The 21,745-nt window shown below is 40.1% G+C and overlaps 1 protein-coding gene across 3 annotated transcripts in view; it reads right to left on the bottom strand.

Moving 5' to 3' along the window:
* Positions 1-21,745, bottom strand: part of rhobtb3 (Rho related BTB domain containing 3) — an 87,867-nt gene that overhangs the window by 35,923 nt on the left and 30,199 nt on the right. For all 3 annotated transcript variants that reach the window (XR_009802162.1, XM_061874705.1, XM_061874704.1), the window contains exons 6-7: positions 10,232-10,427; positions 9,979-10,163 (exon numbers count right to left, since the gene is read on the bottom strand). Coding sequence is in view for 2 of the 3 variants with exons in the window: in XM_061874705.1 (XP_061730689.1) it covers positions 9,979-10,163; positions 10,232-10,427 (381 nt within the window). In the remaining variant the exon portion in view is untranslated. The remainder of the gene's footprint in view (positions 1-9,978; positions 10,164-10,231; positions 10,428-21,745) is intronic.

Consider the following 21,745-nt stretch of genomic DNA (forward strand, 5'->3'; position numbering starts at 1 on the left):
GTGTCACGTGAGAGACAATCAGGACCAACAAGTACAGTACATGTGTGTCACATGAGACAATCAGGACCAACATGTACAGTACATGTGTGTCACGTGAGAGACAATCAGGACCAACAAGTACAGTACATGTGTGTCACGTGAGAGACAATCAGGACCAACAAGTACAGTACATGTGTGTCACGTGAGAGACAATCAGGACCAACAAGTACAGTACATGTGTGTCACATGAGACAATCAGGACCAACATGTACAGTACATGTGTGTCACGTGAGAGACAATCAGGAGCAACAAGTACAGTACATGTGTGTCACGTGAGAGACAATCAGGAGCAACAAGTACAGTACATGTGTGTCACGTGAGAGACAATCAGGACCAACAAGTACAGTACATGTGTGTCACGTGAGAGACAATCAGGAGCAACAAGTACAGTACATGTGTGTCACGTGAGAGGCGAGACGTTGCAGTGTCACATTTGTATTCAACTCTGGCTTTCATGTTATCGTCCTCCCTTCCTTTAGTAACACCTTCTTCCCAACATGCCGACTGAGCACTTCTACTTCTTATGTGAGCACCCCCGCTCACTCCAACTGTAATCTCCTTACCTCCAAGTGTTTGTGCTGCAACTGAAGGCGTGATAGTGAATGTTGTTCTGGTCTCCTTGCGCAGGCTCGACATGCGGCGAGCGTGGCACTGCAGCGTTTAAACCCCCGCGGAGAAGATTTGCATCTGCTGATTGTATGGCAGGCTTGCTAAAGGGAGTGTAAGCACTGGAAGATGACAACAGCTTCTTTATGTGCGTATATACTTCCAGTCGAGTCCCCACACCCAGATTTTACTCAATGGATTTCAATACTGCAATTCTGCGATTAGGTGGCGACTTGTCCAGGGTGTACTCTGCCTACCGTCCGAATGCAGCTGAGATAGGCGCCAGCGACCCCCCGCAACCCCAAAAGGGACAAGCGGTAGAAAAATGCATGGATGGATGGATTTCAATACTTTCAAAAATAAACATGGACCACAAAAAAAAAATCATTAATGGCTTTTTTTTAACAGGAAAATCTGATGATGCATCAAACATATCAGATTTTTCAGACTGCAAGGCGTACTTTAAATTCTTTCATTTTCTCAAAACTCAACAGTGTGCCTCATTCCCGGTGCACCTAATGTACGGAATCATGTTGGTTGTACTTACTGACCTCGAAGCTATTGGATTTGGTACATTGTGTAATGATAAGTGTGACCAGTAGATGGCAGTCACACATAAGTGATATGTGTAGACTGCAATATGATGGCAGTCACACATAAGAGATATGTGTAGACTGCAATATGATGGCAGTCACACATAAGAGATATGTGTAGACTGCAATATGATGGCAGTCACACATAAGAGATATGTGTAGACTGCAATACGATGGCAGTCACACATAAGAGATATGTGTAGACTGCAATATGATGACAGTCACACATAGGAGATACGTGTAGACTGCAATATGATGGCAGTCACACATAAGAGATATGTGTAGACTGCAATATGATGGCAGTCACACATAAGAGATACGTGTAGACTGCAATATGATGGCAGTCACACATAAGAGATACGTGTAGACTGCAATATGATGGCAGTCACACATAAGAGATACGTGTAGACTGCAATATGATGGCAGTCACACATAAGAGATACGTGTAGACTGCAATATGATGGCAGTCACACATAAGAGATACATGTAGACTGCAATAAGATGGCAGTCACACATAAGAGATACGTGTAGACTGCAATATGATGGCAGTCACACATAAGAGATACGTGTAGACTGCAATATGATGGCAGTCACACATAAGAGATATGTGTAGACTGCAATATGATGGCAGTCACACATAAGAGATATGTGTAGACTGCAATATGATGGCAGTCACACATAAGAGATATGTGTAGACTGCAATATGATGGCAGTCACACATAAGAGATATGTGTAGACTGCAATACGATGGCAGTCACACATAAGAGATGTGTGTAGACTGCAATACGATGGCAGTCACACATAAGAGATATGTGTAGACTGCAATAAGATGACAGTCACACATAGGAGATACGTGTAGACTGCAATATGATGGCAGTCACACATAAGAGATACATGTAGACTGCAATAAGATGGCAGTCACACATAAGAGATACGTGTAGACTGCAATATGATGGCAGTCACACATAAGAGATACATGTAGACTGCAATAAGATGGCAGTCACACATAAGAGATACGTGTAGACTGCAATATGATGGCAGTCACACATAAGAGATACGTGTAGACTGCAATATGATGGCAGTCACACATAAGAGATATGTGTAGACTGCAATATGATGGCAGTCACACATAAGAGATATGTGTAGACTGCAATATGATGGCAGTCACACATAAGAGGTATGTGTAGACTGCAATATGATGGCAGTCACACATAAGAGATATGTGTAGACTGCAATACGATGGCAGTCACACATAAGAGATGTGTGTAGACTGCAATACGATGGCAGTCACACATAAGAGATATGTGTAGACTGCAATATGATGACAGTCACACATAGGAGATACGTGTAGACTGCAATATGATGGCAGTCACACATAAGAGATACATGTAGACTGCAATAAGATGGCAGTCACACATAAGAGATACGTGTAGACTGCAATATGATGGCAGTCACACATAAGAGATACATGTAGACTGCAATAAGATGGCAGTCACACATAAGAGATACGTGTAGACTGCAATATGATGGCAGTCACACATAAGAGATACGTGTAGACTGCAATAAGACTCAAGTAAACCACACCAAAATTTCATTTGTTCCATTGAAAATATAGAACATTACACATGGCGCTCAAAAATCTATCAAAATGTTTTAGTATGACTTTGGTAAGCTATGAAGCCACACCGCTTGATGGATTGTACTGTGCTTCAACATAGGAGTATTATTATGCTGTGTCTATAAGGTAAGACATATTATCTGCTGTTTTGTTTCACTATATTATGCAAAAGCAACTTTTCTTACCATCTGGTACCTAATGATCTGTATTTGGGATCTGCATAAGTCCTGAACATTAGCGCGTCTCCGCCTTTGTAGTTGGTGGAGACACCGTAGTGGATAAGCTTCTTCTTTTTGTCTATCTTCTTGTTTTGTGACTTTCATCCTCCACTGTTGCCATTTTTAATATAAAGTAGTGTAAAGTTCTTACTTATATCTGTCCGTAAACTCACCATGAAAGCACTAAAACATACCGGTGTAGTGACTTTACATTATTCACCCAAGGAACTTTACTTATTAGAGAGTTCCGGTCACGGGACACATTTCGGGTGTTGTTGTTGCACTAGTGAGCCACGGATGAGGAGATGCTGCTCCGTTATTGATGGAAGTAAAGTGTGAATGTCATTAAAACAGTTAGCGCCATCTTTTGACACTTCTTCCACTCCCGTCCTTGCACGCTACACCGCTACAACAAAGATGACAGGGGAGAAGACGCTGTCCAAGTGGAGGCACATGAATAAGAGCGCACACAAAGAGACTGTCAGAAAATGAGTTGAAGATGATGTGTAAAACATCATCTATGCAACATTTTGAGCAAAGAAGCATTATGACATGTTATGTAGACCACAAGGAAGTCTTTTTCATTTAGAAAATAATCTGAATAATAATATGACTCCTTTAATGCGCTTATAATCCGGTCTGGAAAATTCAATACATTCTTTTTTGGCATTAAGTAACAGTGAACATAGTAGGCTACGTTTTTTTTGTCAAATCTGATCTTTTTAGTGGCCATTCACGTTATAAAAATAAATAAGAAAACATTTCTAATATGAATGCAATCTGGTCTGCATGCGCACATAAAGTCATGACGTCGCTCGCACTGCAATGTTTATTTACGGAGGTAAACATGACTTCTGCACTCATTGTTGTCAGTCCTTGCCACTTGTGGCAATTCTAAGGGTTTTGTGCAATCAAAGTTATGATTTTCTGAATGGAATTATAGCGCGAGGAAGATAAAGTAGAAGGTAAAACTCAGTATAATTTGCTTGGATGTGTGCTTGAAGTGTGTCTGTGTGTGAGTCATTGGAGACAAGAGTGGTGGAACTCTCATGTGTGTTCCTAAAACATATGATTTTCACCTTCGTTGTCAATTTTTTTTATTTTAAAGTGCTACGGTTTGAAAATGTAAATGCAACCGAAGTATAACCGTCCATAGCGTTTCTGCTCGAAATAATTCTTCATTCGTGACTCCAAGCAACGTTTGTAAGTTTTGAAATATAACTAAAATAATTCATACTTACATCGTTCCGTGTGTCATGTCTGCAGGAGTGACTTTTTTATAGATATATTTGTACGTGCTATCGTGATATAATGAAACTAGCGTCATTAGCATTAGCTAATATGCCAACACATTTGCAAGTGTCTGTTTTAGTATTATTAACTTACAATTGCATTCCTTTTGTATTGTTTCAGTTTCGTAAATTCACCAAAAAGTCTCCGTGGAGTTCTTGAGTCTGTTTAGCTGATTGGAGAGCTAGCTTTAGCAGCTAGTGAGTCCAAGATGATGACTTCTGTTTTGTTCGATCAGTCATTTTACTGCCGTGTTATAGGCACTGTTATGTAAAAAAACATTTACAAATATCTCCTTTTACAATCTGTGGCTAATATATGTAAAAAAAAAAAAAGCTAAAATACCGATGCACTCTTGGGCCTGGAAAACTGGGTAATGTTTTACATTCTTGACAGGTGATCTATTCAGGGCATACCCAAGTCTAAGTCACCCTGAATAAGAGAAAATGGATGTCGTGCAACAAGGGTTTTAAAGTGGGCATCGAACGTGTCTAATTTGACTGACTCCTACTCAAAGTTCCTCTGGCACGATGTAACCTTGGACCTCAGCCAATAGCCGACGACTAATGTCTTCTGTCAGAGTGCAATCATTATAACGTCTAACTGCAACTACTTTGAATGGCAGTCTGATTGCTTTTCTTGACATTCCAGTTGAAGTCGGGCAACAGGTGTTTTGTAGCACTTGGCAGGATATCACACATTTTAGGAACTAATGTTTCAGAGCCCTATGAAAATCTGGGCCAGTGGGAGCTTGCAGGGACCTCACGCACAAAAGTGTGTTGAGGCTCACAACTAACTAACACTGAAGTGACATTCACAGGCATTCTTTCTAAATCAATGAATCATTGTGATGTGAGGACATGCATCTACCACACCTGGGCAAATGAAGGCCCGGGGGTCACATATACATACACACACACATATATATATATACACACACACACACACACACACACACACACATATATATATACAGTATATATATAATATCCATACATATGCACATACATGTATATAAATACATACATGTATACATACATATATACATACATATATAGTATATACATATATATACACATTTATACATACATATACAGTATGTACATACAGAAATACATACATACATATATCAAACATATATACATATACATATATACACACATATACACACATATATAAACATACACGTACATACATACATATTTGTGTATATGTATGTATATATATGTACATACTGTATATGTATGTATATATGTGTATATGTATGTATATATATATATATATGTATATACTATATATATACGTACATATACACACATATACATACATATACAGTATGTACATATATGTACACACACACACATATATATACATATATACATACATACACATATATATACCTACACATATATATACATACATATATAGTATATATATATACTTACATATATACATACATATACAGTATGTACATATATATATGTACATATACAAAAATATATACATACATATGCAGTATGTACATATATATATATACATATGTATATACATATACATACATATATACATAGACACACATACATACATATCCATCCATCCATTTTCTACCGCTTATTCCCTTTCGGGGTCGCGGGGGGCGCTGGCGCCTATCTCAGCTACAATCGGGCGGAAGGCGGGGTACACCCTGGACAAGTCGCCACCTCATCGCAGGGCACATACATACATATATATACACGTATATACATACATATCCAAACACGTATATACACACATATACTGTATATACTGTATATATATACACACATAAATATATACATATATGCACATATATACGTGTATATATATACGTATCTATATACATATCTACACACATATATACATACATATATGTATACATATATACATAAATATATACATAGACACACATACATACATCCATCCATCCATCCATCATCTTCCGCTTATCCGAGGTCGGGTCGCGGGGGAAACAGCCTAAGCAGGGAAACCTAGACTTCCCTCTCCCCAGCCACTTCGTCTAGCTCTTCCCGGGGGATCCCGAGGCGTTCCCAGGCCAGCCGAAGACATAGTCTTCCCAACGTGTCCTGGGTCTTCCCCGTGGCCTCCTACCGGTTGGACGTGCCCTAAACACCTCCCTAGGGAGGCGTTCGGGTGGCATCCTGACCAGATGCCCGAACCACCTCATCTGGCTCCTCTCCAAGTGGAGGAGCAGCGGCTTTACTTTGAGTTCCTCCCGGATGGCAGAGCTTCTCACCCTATCTCTAAGGGAGAGGAAACTCATTTCAGCCGCTTGTACCCGTGATCTTATCCTTTCGGTCATGACCCAAAGCTCATGACCATAGGTGAGGATGGGAACGTATATCGACCGGTAAATTGAGAGCTTTGCCTTCCGGCTCAGCTCCTTCTTCACCACAACGGATCGATACAACGTCCGCATTACTGAAGACGCCGCACCGATCCGCCTGTCGATCTCACGATCCACTCTTCCCTCACTCGTGAACAAGACTCCTAGGTACTTGAACTCCTCCACTTGGGGCAGGGTCTCCTCCCCAACCCGGAGATGGCACTCCACCCTTTTCCGGGCGAGAACCATGGACTCGGACTTGGAGGTGCTGTTTCTCATTCCGGTCGCTTCACACTCGGCTGCGAACCGATCCAGCGAGAGCTGAAGATCCCGGTCAGATGAAGCCATCAGGACCACATCATCTGCAAAAAGCAGAGACCTAATCCTGCAGCCACCAAACCGGAACCCCTCAACGCCTTGACTGCGCCTAGAAATTCTGTCCATAAAAGTTATGAACAGAATGGGTGACAAAGGACAGCCTTGGCGGAGTCCAACCCTCACTGGAAATGTGTTCGACTTACTGCCGTCAATGCGGACCAAGCTCTGGCACTGATCGTACAGGGAGTGGACCGCCACAATAAGACAGTCCAATACCCCATACTCTCTGAGCACTCCCCACAGGACTTCCCGAGGGACACGGTCGAATGCCTTCTCCAAGTCCACAAGGCACATGTAGACTGGTTGGGCAAACTCCCATGCACCCTCAAGAACCCTGCCGAGAGTATAGAGCTGGTCCACAGTTCCACGACCAGGACGAAAACCACACTGTTCCTCCTGAATCGAACTTACATACATATATACGTATATACATACATATACAAACACGTATATACATAAATATACACACATATATACATACATATATACACATATATACGTATATATACACATATATAAACACATATATATACATATATACATACATATTAATAAATATACATATACACACATACACATATACACATATACAAACACATATATACACATATACTGTATATACATATATATATATACATACATATTAATATATATATACATATACACACATACACATATATATATACATACATATATACATACACATATATATATACACACACACGCACACACACACACACACACACACACACATATATAGATGGATATACCGGCTCCCAGACACATTTTTTTCACTAAATTTGGCCCCCCGAGTCAAAATAGTTGCACAGGCCTGTTCTACATCATGGAAGAAGGAGCACGTGCCTTAGTTGAAAATAAAATAGCTGTTATCAGACTCCCTGCAAAAAGAGGCTCATTGTCAGAATGTCAAAGTGTGACTATTCTTCTCTCACACACACAAGTACATGGCCATTTCACTTCTGAAGAGAAAAATCAACTGAATGTCATTTGGGGCACCAGACTCCAAAGACGTCGCAATCATATCAATAGTAAGTGAGTGAGTGCGTGTGCGTGTGTGTGTGTGTGTGTGTGTGTGTGTGTGTGTGTGTGTGTGCGTGCGTGCGTGTGTGTGTGTGTGTGTGTGTGTGTGTGTGTGTGTGTGTGTGTGTGTGTGTGGCAACAACACAGGCATAAAAGCAAGACCTGTGAAATTGCAGTTAATGTTATGTATATGTTTGAACTGGCATCAGTTGTGGTTTGACTGTACACGTCATGAACAAAAGTAATGGGACACCTTTTCTAATAGACCCAAGAAGCCATTTTGGCTGCTGTAATAACTTTCACTTTACTGGGAAGATGGAGATTGTAGATTCTATTTAACACAGGTCATCAATGATATATGATGGGGTTCAAATCAGGGCTCTTCTGCAGAAACATATTCAAAAATGGTTGAGTGGTACTTAGGTTTGCGTACGCCCCCCCACTCTACATAATAAGGTTGTACTATGAAGCAAGTAGCATAGTATCGTGGCACTCATGAATCAAAAACAGTACTATACTCTAAAAAGTACAGGTTTGCCATTTTTAACGGGCATGATGGTGCGTCGTCGTCACGTCAGGACATTGCTGCTTTTAGGAGCAGAGGAGCATGTTGGGCAGCGCACACACACAGAGTACTTACAAGCAGACACAGTGTGTAGACAGAAAAGGAAGAATGGACGCATTTTGGTGTAAAAAGTGAAGATAAAGGTGAAGTTATAACACTGAAACACCCTCAGGAAGAGCTGCTTTAAAACATGCAGCTAACATCCATCCACAGTCAGCAGTACTTTACTTTTATATCCCTAATCCATGCCTCCATGGCGACAAATAAAGTAAGTTTCTTACAAGTATCATTATCACTGCAGGACGAGGAATAGCTAAACATGCTTCACTACACAGCGTAGGAGGATACAATAGTTCACCGCAGTCACAATGTAAACAAATGTCATGGGTGGATCTACACCTGACATCCACTGTAATGATACCAAGTACAATAGCATAACTAGTTGATACTACTTCTTTTTTCGTCACAAAATCTTCTTTTCTTTGTTTACACAGTCAGTAAATATGTCCCTGGACACATGAGGAATTAAATTATGATCCTGTGACTACTTGGTATCGAATCGATACCTAAATGTGTGGTATCATCCAAAACTAATGTCAAGTATCAAAGAAGAGAAGAATAAGTGATTATTACATTTGAACAGAAGTGCAGATAGAACACGTTGAAACAGAAAATAAGCAGATATTAACAGTAAATGAACAAGTAGATGTATAATCCATTTTTACAGTTTGTCCCTCATAATGTGTATAAAATGATAGGTGTATAAATGACACAATATGTTACTGCAGACTAATTAGGAGTCTTTGTTTGTTTACTTACTACTAAAAGACAAGTTGTCTATTTTACTGAAGGACTAAATGACAATAATAAACATATGTTTCATCTACACTAACATTTGGTGTTCAAATAAAGACAATAATGACATTTTTTGTGGTGACCCTTTGTTTAAAAAAGTATCAAAATACACTTTGTTACCGGTACCAAAATATTGGTATCTGGACCAGACTATTGTGAACTTACAGTATGTTTGGCTGTCTGGAACAGATGAATGAGATTCTTATGGGAAAAAGTGCTTCGTTTTTTTTTGTAATTGGGTCCATGCCTGACCTTTGGAAGGAAAAGAGAGGTAGCCCTGTACTTTATGCAGTGGGCTGTGTGGTGATGTCTTGATTGAGAGGTTTAAGGGAATAAAACCCTGTTTAATTACTTCATGTGAGTCCCGAGAGTAGTGTGTATATTTTGCAAGTGTTTGTCCCCGTGTGACTTACCTCTGTAGATGAACATGAGGGTCTCCCACAAGCACATGCACAGCAGGGGGTCCTTCACCACCAGACGAGAGAGGTGGCCGTCAGATCTGGGCATGTCATCAATCATGCCCCCGTCCCAGGTGGAGAGTAAAGAATGGGGCGGTGCGTCCCTCTCCCTGCAGACGCATCGGGACTGTGGACGTTCCCTGTGGAGCCACACAGCAGGACCATGCAGGTGCTGCTGGGCCACAAAGCAGGACAACATCTCTCCTACCTGCTCTTCGGCCCCAGGAGCAGCTGGCGGAAATACGGGCTGACGGCGCAGAGCACGGAGGCGTGGGCCCAGCCCAGCTCTTTCCCAGAGTCCCCGGCGTAGAAGGCCACGTCGGCGAACTGCACGCCGCGCTCCAGCAGCCACTGCATGTCTTGGGAAAAACTGGACTCTTCTACTCGGATAGGAGGGAGGCGAGCTGGGCAGAGGGAGGGAGAGGAAACAAAACAGGTGAGGACGCTGCGTAGTTCCTATCAAGTAGGGGGGTCCTCGTTCCAATGTTTGAAAATGTATTCCCTTGCTTTTCAAAATAAAGGGAACACAGAAAAATGTCATTATTGTCTTTATTTTGACCCAAAATCTTATGATACATTAAACATTTTCTACTGCAATCAAAGAAGAATTTTATCCAAAAATAAGATAGTGAAGGTTCTAGACCTGTGGTCCCCAACCACCGGGCCGCAAAATAATTTTTTATTCATTTTTATTAAAAAAAAAAATTTTTTTTTTAAAGTTTTATTTTTAATAAATCAACATAAAAACACAATATTCACTTACAATTAGTGCACCAACCACAAAAACCTTTTTTTCATGACAAAAACTACCCTTTTTCTTGACAAAGAAAAAAAAAATGATTAAGCGTTAACCGGTCTGCGGATACAAAAAGGTTGGGGACCCATGTTCCAGACAACTTCTCTTTTGGAAGTAAGTAAATGTATGCAGTAACATTTTCTATCAATTCCCATTCTATTATCTTGTCACCATTATGAGGGAAAAACTGTAAAAAATATTATTAATCTACTTGTTCATTTACTGTTAATATCTGCTTATTTTCTGTTCCAACATGTTCTATCTACACTTCTGTTCAAATGTAATAATCACTTATTCTTCTCTTCTTTGATACTTGACATGAGTTGTGGATGATACCACAGATGTTCAGTCCAACAGAAGTAGTTCCAGGATCATACATCAGTCACAAAGAAAGTTCTCCTGTGTCCAGAGGCGTACTTCCTGACTTAATCTATTTTAAAAATGACAAAACATTTTGTGATACTAAAAATAATGATGTAGTTATCGTAGTTTCAACTAGATACAACTCTTGTATTTGGTAATGTTATATTTGATGTATGTAAAGATACACCCATTTGTTGACATTCAGGAGTGCTAGTTTGTTGACGGCGGTGAGCTATTGTATCCTCCTACGCTGTGTAGTGAAGCATGTTTAGCTATTCCTCATCCTGCAGTGATAACGATACTTTATTTGTCGCCATGGAGGCCAGTATTAGTGATTTAGTAGTAGCTAAAACACTGTGGATGGATGTTAGCTGCATGTGTTAAAGCAGCTCTTCCTGAGGGTGTTTCAGTGTTATAACTTCACCTTTATCTTGACTTTTTACACCAAAATGCGTCCATTCTCCCTTTTCTGTCTACACACTGTGTCTGCTTGTAAGTACTCAGTGTGTGTGCGCTGCCCAACATGCTCCTCTGCTCATAAAACCAGCAATGTCACAACAACACGCCATCATGCCCGTTAAACAACAGGGACAGGGGGAAATTGGTACTTTTTAGAGGCGGTATAGTACCAAATATGATTCATCAATAGAAGTGGAAGTATTTATTTTTGAATATCAGACGTGCCTCTTCACTGTCTGTTCAGATGTGTCTTTGTCAGTAGGACACTTTGCTCGTTATTTTCCTGTTTTCTGTATCATTTCCTGATGATACCACACATTTAGATATCAATCCAATGCCAAGTAGTTACAGGATCATACATTGGTCATATTCAAAGTCCTCATGTGTCCAGGGACATATTTACTGACTTTATGAATATAATTTGAATTAAAAAAAAAAAAAGATTTTATGACGATAAAAAATATTGATGTATTCACAGTAGTATCGACTAGATACACTCTTGTACTTGGTATCATTATAGTGGATGTCAGGTGTAGATCCACCCATGGCATTTGTTTACATTGTGACGGCGGTGAGCTATTGTATCCTCCTACAGTGTGTAGTGAAGCATGTTTAGCTATTCCTCGTCCTGCAGTGATAATGGTACTTGTAAGAAACTGACTTTATTTGTCACCATGGAGGCCAGGATTAGTGATTTAGAAGTAGCTAAAACACTGTGGATGGATGTTAGCTGCATGTTTTAAAGCAGCTCTTCCTGAGGGTGTTTCAGTGTTATAACTTCACCTTTATCTTGACTTTTTACACCAAAATGCATCCATTCTCCCTTTTCTGTCTACACACTGTGTCTGCTTGCAAGTACAAAATGCGCTGCCGAACATGCTCCTCTGCTCGTAATACCAGCAAAGTCACTTTGTGACGACAACGAGCTTTAATGTCCGGGAAAGGAAAAAAATATCGATATTTTTCAGGTGTTCTTAACAATATGATGACGCCTTGTCACATGATGACATTGCTGGTTTTAGGAGCAGAGGAGCATGTATGGCAGCGCACACACACAGAGTACTTACAAGCAGACACAGTGTGTAGACAGAAAAGGGAGAATGGACACATTTTGGTGTAAAAAGTCAAGATAAAGGTGAAGTTATAACACTGAAACACCCTCAGGAAGAGCTGCTTTTGGCTACTTCTAAATCACTAATGTTTGTCTCCATGGCGTCAAATAAAGTAAGTTGCATTATCACTGCAGGACGAGGAATATCTTAACATGCTTCACTACACACTGTAGGAGGATACAATAGCTCACCACCATCACAATGTAAACAAATGCCATGGGTGGATCTACACCTGACATCCACTGTAATGATACCAAGTACAAGAGCGTATCTAGTCAATACTACTATGATTTGATCAATACTTTTGGTAATTTTTCCTTTTTTTTTTTATTCATATTAGGTTTATAAAGTCAGTAAATACGTCCCTGGACACATGAGGACTTTGAATATGACCAATGTATGATCCTGCATCTACTTGGTATCAGATCGATACCTAAATGTGTGGTATCATCCAAAACTAATGTCAAGTATCAAAGAAGAGTAGAATAAGTGATTTTTACATTTGAACAGAAGTGTAGATAGAACATGTAAGAGAGAAAATAAGCAGATATTAACAGTAAATGAACAAGTAGCTCACGGGTATCAAACTCTGGCCCGCCATGTCATTTCATTTGGCCCTGGAGGCAATATCCAATTAACATTAGAGCTGGTCCGCCGATATTATACAGCGTCGGTGTCGCTGTAACACCGCATTCACCGCTAATGCTCATACTTGCCAACCCTCCTGATTTTCCCGGGAGACTCCCGAAGTTCAGTGCCCCTCCCGAAAATCTCCCTGGGCAACCATTCTTGTGAATATCTCCCAATTTCCACCCGGACAACAATATTGGGGGCCGTGCCTTAAAGGCAATGCCTTTAATGTTCTCTACAACCTGTCATCACGTCCGCTTATCCTCCATACAAACAGCGTGCCGGCCAAGCCTCATGATATAAGCAGCTTGTACACACTCATAAGTGAATGCTAATCATACTTAGTCAACAGCTATACAGGTCACACTGAGGGTGGCCGTATAAACAACTTCAACACTGTTACAAATATGCACCACACTGTGAACCCACACCAAACAAGAATGACAACACACTTCGGGAGAACATCCGCACCGTAACACAACAGAACAAATACCCAGAACCGCTTGCAGCACTAACTCTTCTGGGACGCTACAATACACTCTACCACCTAAAAGGTTCATTTGTTCAACCTTGGCCCGCGGCTTTGTTCAGTTTTACATTTTGGCCCACTCTGTATTTGAGTTTGACACCCCTGAAGTAGATGAATAATCCATTTTTACAGTTTGTCCCTCATAATGTGTATAAAATAATAGGTGTATAAATGACACAGTTTGTTACTGCAGACTAATTAGGAGTCTTTGTTTGTTTACTTACTACTAAAAGACAAGTTGTCTATTTTATTGAAGGACTAAATGACAATAATAAACATGTTTCATCTACACTAACATTTGGTGTTCAAATAAAGCCAATAATGACATTTTTGTGGTCCCCTTTATTTAGAGATGTATGGAAATATATTTTGGTATTAGCACCAAAATATTGGTATTGGGACAGCCCTTGAATAAAGGATAGCTGGTAAATTAGAGTCCCATTAGGTCGCCATTCATGCATTTTGGTCCAAACCGAGCGTTCTCTGCAACGACATCATAAGTAGATTGTTGTTGTTTCCTTGCAGTCCTCTTTGGCAGAATTGCAGACAGTCAGTCATGATGTCATTTTTACAAGCAGAGCAGCCAAGTGCGGGGATAAATATACGACTATTGAGATGGTGAAGATGTTTATTTGAATGTGGCGTGCTGCTTGAAATGTCATCAAATATAAGATTAGGAGCGAAAATCTACATTTGGTACGGAGGAAGGACCATCAAACATCAACAAGGTGTCGACTGCAGACAATGTCTGTCTTGCTAATGTGGAGGCCATGTTGCCTTCACTGTGCAAATAAAGCAGGCTCGCAATCTCATGTGCTCTTTGAAGGCTACTTCACTTTTTGTCAAGATCCATCTGTTGTCAACAGAGTTCAGCACTTTTGGACTCATTCAGTTTTAGGCCTTCTTCTCTTCTTCCTCGACATTCTAGAAGAGGCCTGTCATAGCACAGTTCCAGCCTTAGTCTCTCTTGAAGGGGAACTGCACTTTTTGGGGGGTTTGCCCATCGTTCACAATCATGATGAGAGACAATAAGACTGTTTTTTGTTTGTGATTTAACGAGTAAAAAATGGTTGTCGTTGGTGACTAGCAATGTACCTAATGGGAGCCACCAATTCTACCTTGAAATCACTCTAAAAAATACTTTTAAAAAAACGCCAACAATACTGTATTTTACTAAATAGGGCGCACTTAAAATCCTTTCATTTTCCCAAAACTCGACAGTGCAAGTGCGCCTAATGTGTGGAATAATTCTGGTTCTGCTTACAGACCTTGAAGCAATTTTATTGTGTACATGGTGTAATAAGTGTGACCAGTAGAAGGCAGTCACACATAAGACATATGTGCAGACTGCAATATGATGCCAGTAAACACCAAAACTTTAAATGTTCCATTGAAAATAAAGAACATTACAAACGGCACTCGAAAAACCTGTCAAAATGTTTCAGTACGACTTTGAAGCCACACTGCTTGATGGATTGTCGGCCCCGGAGTCAGAGGTACAAGTATTACTAGGGTGTGTGTACAAGGACAACCAGTAGCAAACACATTATCTTGCGTTTTGTTTCACAATATTATGCAAAAGCAACTTTTACTACCTTCTGGTACCAGCTGATGTGTATTTGAGATCTGCATTAGTCCTGGAAATTTGCACACGTCCTTGCTGACACCGTAGTCGATAAGATTCTTCTTTTTCTCTATCTTCTCCTTATGTGGCATTTCTAATATAAAGTAGCGTAAAGGTGTCATTTATATCTGTCAGTAAACTCACCATGAAAGCACTAAAACATGCCGGTGTAGTGAGTTGACATTATTCACCCAAGGAACTTTAAATATTAGAGAGTTCCGGTCACGGGAAACATTTCGGGTGTTGTTGTTGCACTAGTGAGCCACGGATGAGGAGACGTTATTGATTGAAGTAAAGTGTGATTGTCATTAAAACAGTTAGCGGCATCTTTTGACACTTCTTCCACTCCTGTCCTTGCACGCTACACCGCTACAACAAGGAGAAGACACTGTCCAAGTGGAGGCACGTTAATAAGACCGCCCACATAACAGTGTATCCTGAAGAGACTGTCTGAAAGTGAGTTGAAGATGATGTTTAAGACATCATCCATGCAACATTTTGACATTACATGTTATGTAGACCACAAGAAAGTATTTTACATTTAGAAAATAATCATAATAATATGACTCCTTTAATGCGCCTTTTGTATGAAAATAGACCTGACTAGACTTGCTCATCGGCAGTGCGCCTTTTAATCCTGTGCGCCTTATGTTCCGGAAAATAGGGTACTTCATTTACGTTCCATAACCTGTATAATAACCAAGCTGGAACAACATTGTTATTGTAAGAGCAAACGCTGAGGAACTCTTTTTCTAGAGTAGTAACACATCGGAGTGCTACGGAATTAGCCGTAAAAGCTCGCTACTAGAAGAAAAAAGCTAGCTTCTACGACAACACCAAACGTGTTTGAATTTATAATGCACAACACTGTGATAGGTCAGCAGAAACATAAACAATCATATTACAGTACCTGTAAAGTATTATTTCATGTTTTCTTTGTACACAGCTAGAGATCGATTTGAAGTGCCACTTCTTGACACTGTTTGGTTCAGCTGGCCAGGGACATTTTTCTGGTTTATTTGAGTAAGTCCTCCATTTACGTCGAAATAGCATGGCTTCAAGTTCCACATTTTGCAGCTTCGAGTCACTTTCACCTCACTCTCTCGGCTTCACTCTGCTCCAACGTCTCACACTTCCTCAGTGCTGGCTTCCAGAAGCAGTAGTTCATCCTCAGTATATTCAGCTTCAAAAGTATAAGGTTGTAAATCCTCATTGGTCCAAAAATAGTCATCTTCATGTTTTTTTACCGAATCTGCCATGCTTGGAAGACACAGACACTTTTGTTTCCGGAAGTAGGAACACACATTTGTTGCCACAGGTGGGAAGTGCACTGCTATGGAAACCGACATAAATGCGCCCAGGAATTAGTTCTGGCAATGATTAGGATGACCAAAAACCAAAAATACAATGGTGACTCCCATCTTCCGAGCGATCATCATCTTTGAAATAAAAAATAAAAGGTGTGTGTTATTGTCAGTCCTAAAGATTGGGAACAATGGGCAAAATTTCTCTTTAAAAAACTCATCCAGCCTTTTCTCACTTGTTTGAACATAAAGGCCTGGATGGCTTTTAACTTTTTTTTTACATTTTAATAAAAAAATAATGAAGTGGAGCCAAGGGGCCCCGCCTGTAGATCACGGTCCTTTATAACACCAACAAATTTGGGGATAAAATGACAGTTCAATTTAAAGCTGGATAGTCTGTCGTAAAATGTAGCTTTTTTAAATTGCCGCCGCTGGTCCCAATAAAGCACTTTGATAGGCTGATCCACGCCTTTATTGTCTCTCAGATGGATTACTGGAATGTTCTGTAGGTTTGGGTTAGCTGGACCTCCATCATACGTTGTCAGCTGGTGCAAAACTGCTGCTGCGCATCTTTCAACAAGATATACCTGTGGCCATGGGGGCGTGGTCACCATGACGTCATCGTGTCATTTGCTCTGAGGATAAGATTTTTTTTTAAAAAGGCTAAAAAAAAAAAATTATACTAGGGTTGTCCCCATACCAACGTTTTAGTACCGGTACCAAAATGTATTTCAATACTTTTCTAAATAGAGGGGACCACAAAAATGTCATCATTGTCTTTATTTTGACAAAAAATCTTATCGTAAATGAAACATATGTTTATTATTGTCATTTTGTTCTTAAATAAAATGTTGAACATACTAGACAACTTGTCTTTTAGTAGGAAGTAAACAAAGAAAGACTCCTAATTAGTCTGCTGACATATGCAGTAACAAATTGTGTCATTTATTCACCTATTATTTTCTACACATTATTAAGGACGAGTGGAAGAAAATAATTGATCAATTTACTGTTAATATCTGCTTATTTTCTCTTTTAACATGTTCTATCTACACTTCTGTTAAAATGTAATAATCACTTATTCTTCTCTTCTTTGATACTTGACATTAGTTTTGGATGATACCACACATTTAGGTATCGATCTGATACCAAGTAGTTACAGGATCATACGTTGGTCATAATTTAAGTCCTCATGTTTCCAGGGACATATTTCCTGACTTTATAAACATAATATAAATGAAAAAAAACAAAAAAAGAATTTGTGATGCTAAACAATATCGATGTAATCATAGTAGTATCAACTACATACGCTTCTGTACTTGGTATCATTACAGTGGATTTCAGGTGTAGATCCACCCATGGCATTTGTTTACATTGGTGGTGAGCTATTGTATCCTCCTACGCTGTGTAGTGAAGCATGTTTAGCTATTCCTCGTCCTGCAGTGATAATGATACTTGTAAGAAACTTACTTTATTTGTCGCCATGGAGACCAGGATTAGTGATTAAAAGTAAAATACAGTTGACTGCGGATGAAAATTAGCTGCTAACTAGCTAGCCATGTGTTAAAGCATCTCTTCCTGAGGGTGTTTCAGTGTTATAACTTCACCTTTATCTTGACTTTTTACACCAAAATGCGTCCATTCTCCCTTTTCTGTCTACACACTGTGTCTGCTTGTAAGTACTCAGTGTGTGTGCGCTGCCGAACATGCTCCTCTGATCGTAAAACCAGCAATGTCACGACGACGCGCAGTCATGCCCGTTAATAAAGGTGGACGGGGGGAATCGGTACTTTTTAGAGGCGGTATAGTACCAAATATGATTAATCAGTAGAAGTGGAAGTATTTCTTTTTGAATATCAGACGTGCCTCTTCACTGTCTTTGTCAGTATGACACTTTGCTCGTTATTTTCCTGTTTTCTGTATCATTTCCTGTCCCGGTGCTCGTAGTTTGGTTGGACTCCTTGTATCGCTGCACCTTCTCTTTCTGTTTATTCTGTCCATCCCGCACACCTGTTTTCTATTTCTGATCAAGTCTGTTCAGGTTCACCTGGATTATTGTCCTTTTGTCAGTGAGCATGTGTTGTTACTCTGCTGCCTTTTTAGTTCTGCTGTGTTTGCTCTCTGCGTCAAGACTTCAATTCTTTCAACTGCACGGCACCTTCTGTCTCTGCATTCTGGAGTCACGCCAACCACCGTGAGACTCTTCTTAAAAGCCATTTCTTTTCTTTGGCCTTTGGTAAGTTGTTGATGTTGTTATTTTTATTCGATTTTACCTCAGTTTTTTATTGATACTATTTTATTTGTTTTTACTTTGGTTATTCCTTTTATCCATGTTTTTATGTCTCAATTTCAGGTGTTTTTTTAGATGTATCTTGCTGTCTTTGTTTGCCTTTTATTATGCCTTTTATTTAGTATTCGGTACTGCACTTTGGTTCACTGGTTATTTTTAAAGTGCTCTCCAAATGAAGTCAGATTGGAATTGATTGGAACTGTCTGAATGTGAAAAATAAAGTACAACCCATATAACCCAAAACTCCTTTTGTTGCTTATAGCTAGCAGTCAATAAAGTCTATTAGAAGCCACACACGCCCGTGACAAAACCCTTCTTGCTGCTTTCCTTCTGGTCATGCAAGCTGACCTTGGTTTCATCAGTCCAAAGCATCCCATTCCAGAACATGGGAAGCTTTTAAATGGATGGTTTTATTGAATATTACCATGGTGTCGTGTGGTGATGATCTGCAATCGTGCAATTCTGAAAATGACTGCAAAAACCAACTCAAGACTTTTTGAAGCCAAAGGAATTGAAAACTACATCTGAAGCCAATAGAGCACGCGGTTCAGTTCTTTAAAACAAAGGCAAAAGCAGCAAGACCCGCAAACAAGCAACAAATGAAGAAGGCTGCAGTGGAGAACTGGCACAGAGTCCATGTGGAGACTATAGGTTGTATTCACCTGATGTCACGCCCGCCTCATTAACTCCACCAGGTTCACAGTGGTGGGCCAGCGAGTGTCTGTCGTCATAACATTCTGGGAGGAAATGATTCCTTTATCGAAGAAAAATGCCCTATGCTTGCTTTGTTTTAGGCCGGGGGTGCCCACACTTTTTCTGCGGGCCAGCTACTTTTCAATGTACCAAGTGGAGGGGATCTACCTCATTCATATATACCTTTTATATTCATTTATTCATGAAAGACAGGTTTTATGAACAAGTTAAAGGCGTTTAAAGGCCTACTGAAATGAGATGTTCTTATTTAAACGGGGATAGCAGGTCCATTCTATGTGTCATACTTGATCATTTCGTGATATTGCCATATTTATGCTGAAAGGATTTAGTAGAGAACATCCATGATAAAGTTTGCAACTTTCGCTGCTAAGAGAAAAGCCCTGCCTCTACCGGAAGTCGCAGACGATGACGTCACAAGTGTGATGGCTCCTCACACATTCACTTTGTTTTTAATGGGAGCCTCCAACAAAAAGTGCTATTGAGACCGAGAAAACAACAATTTCCCCTTTAATTTGAGCGAGGATGAAAGATTTGTGTTTGAGGATATTGATAGCGACAGACTAAAAAAAAAAAAAAAACGCGATTGCATTGGGATGGATTCCAATGTTTTTAGACGCATTTACTATGTTAGTTCTGGGAAATCCCTTATCTTTCTATTGTGTTGCTAGTGTTTTAGTGAGTTTAATATTACCTGATAGTCGGAAAGGTGTCTCCACGGGTGTCTTGACACGCAGTGTCTCAGGGGAGTCGACGGAAGCTATGGACGGCACAAGCTCAGCTTTTCTCCGGTAAGAACTGACTTTTTAACCACAATTTTCTCACCGAAACCTGCTGGTTGACATGTGGTAGGGATCCATGTTCTCTTGACCGCGCTCTGATCCATAGTGAAGTTTCACCTCCAGGAATTTTAAACAGGGAATCACCGTGTGTTTGTGTGGCTAAAGGCTAAAGCTTCCCAACTCCATCTTTCTACTGTGACTTCTCCAATGTAAATTTAACAAATTGCAAAAGATTCAGCAACACAGATGTCCAAAATACTGTGTAATTATGCCGTTAAAGCAGACGACTTTTAGCTGTGTGTGTGTGCAGCGCTCATACTTCCTAAAAACCCGTGACGTCTTGCGTACACGTCATCATTACACGACGTTTTCAAGACGAAACTCATGGGAAATTTAAAATTGTAATTTAGTAAACTAAAAAGGCAGTATTGTCATGTGTTGCAATGTTAATATTTCATCATTGATATATAAACTATCAGACTGTGTGGTCGCTAGTAGTGGCTTTCAGTAGGCCTTTAAAGATAATACAAGCATGTTTCTTTTATGAATATAAGTTGGTGTGATTGTGATGACTTGCATTGATTGGAATCAGACAGGAGTGATGACAACCTCCACATTTTCAAATGGAGGAGAAAAAAAGTCCTCCTTTCTGTCCAATACCACATGAAATTTTGTCCAGCTTCCATACTCCTTTTTATACACTTTACGAGAAATACTTTGGCAGAAAACTCTTTAGCTTGCTAGCTTGCGTGCGCTAGCTTTCTGAGACTCTTATTTTGTTAGCGCGGGCAGGAGGAAGCAGGGCTTTTATTGTGACGACAGGAACTGTGCAGTCAGTCTTTAGAGTTTTGCGAGAGTCTGTTGAAATAAAAAGTGTTTCCGGCCTTCCTGTCAGTCATTTTTTCTTAATAATGATGTGGCAGTAGCCAGGTCATCTCACAAGACCCTCGAGTGTCCTGAATGTCAATCAAGTGACCAAAGTCACGTCTTGGTGAAGATTAATGATCCATCATATTTAGCTCTATTATCTGAATGCCTGGCTGGCGATGGACTGACACACCCTCCACCATCCACCGCTAGCTTGCATTCCACGTATTAGGAACCCCTGTTTTAGGCCGTTTC

Source organism: Nerophis ophidion, linkage group LG16 (assembly GCF_033978795.1).
Source record: "Nerophis ophidion isolate RoL-2023_Sa linkage group LG16, RoL_Noph_v1.0, whole genome shotgun sequence".
In the NCBI taxonomy this organism is placed as follows: Eukaryota; Metazoa; Chordata; class Actinopteri; order Syngnathiformes; family Syngnathidae; genus Nerophis; species Nerophis ophidion.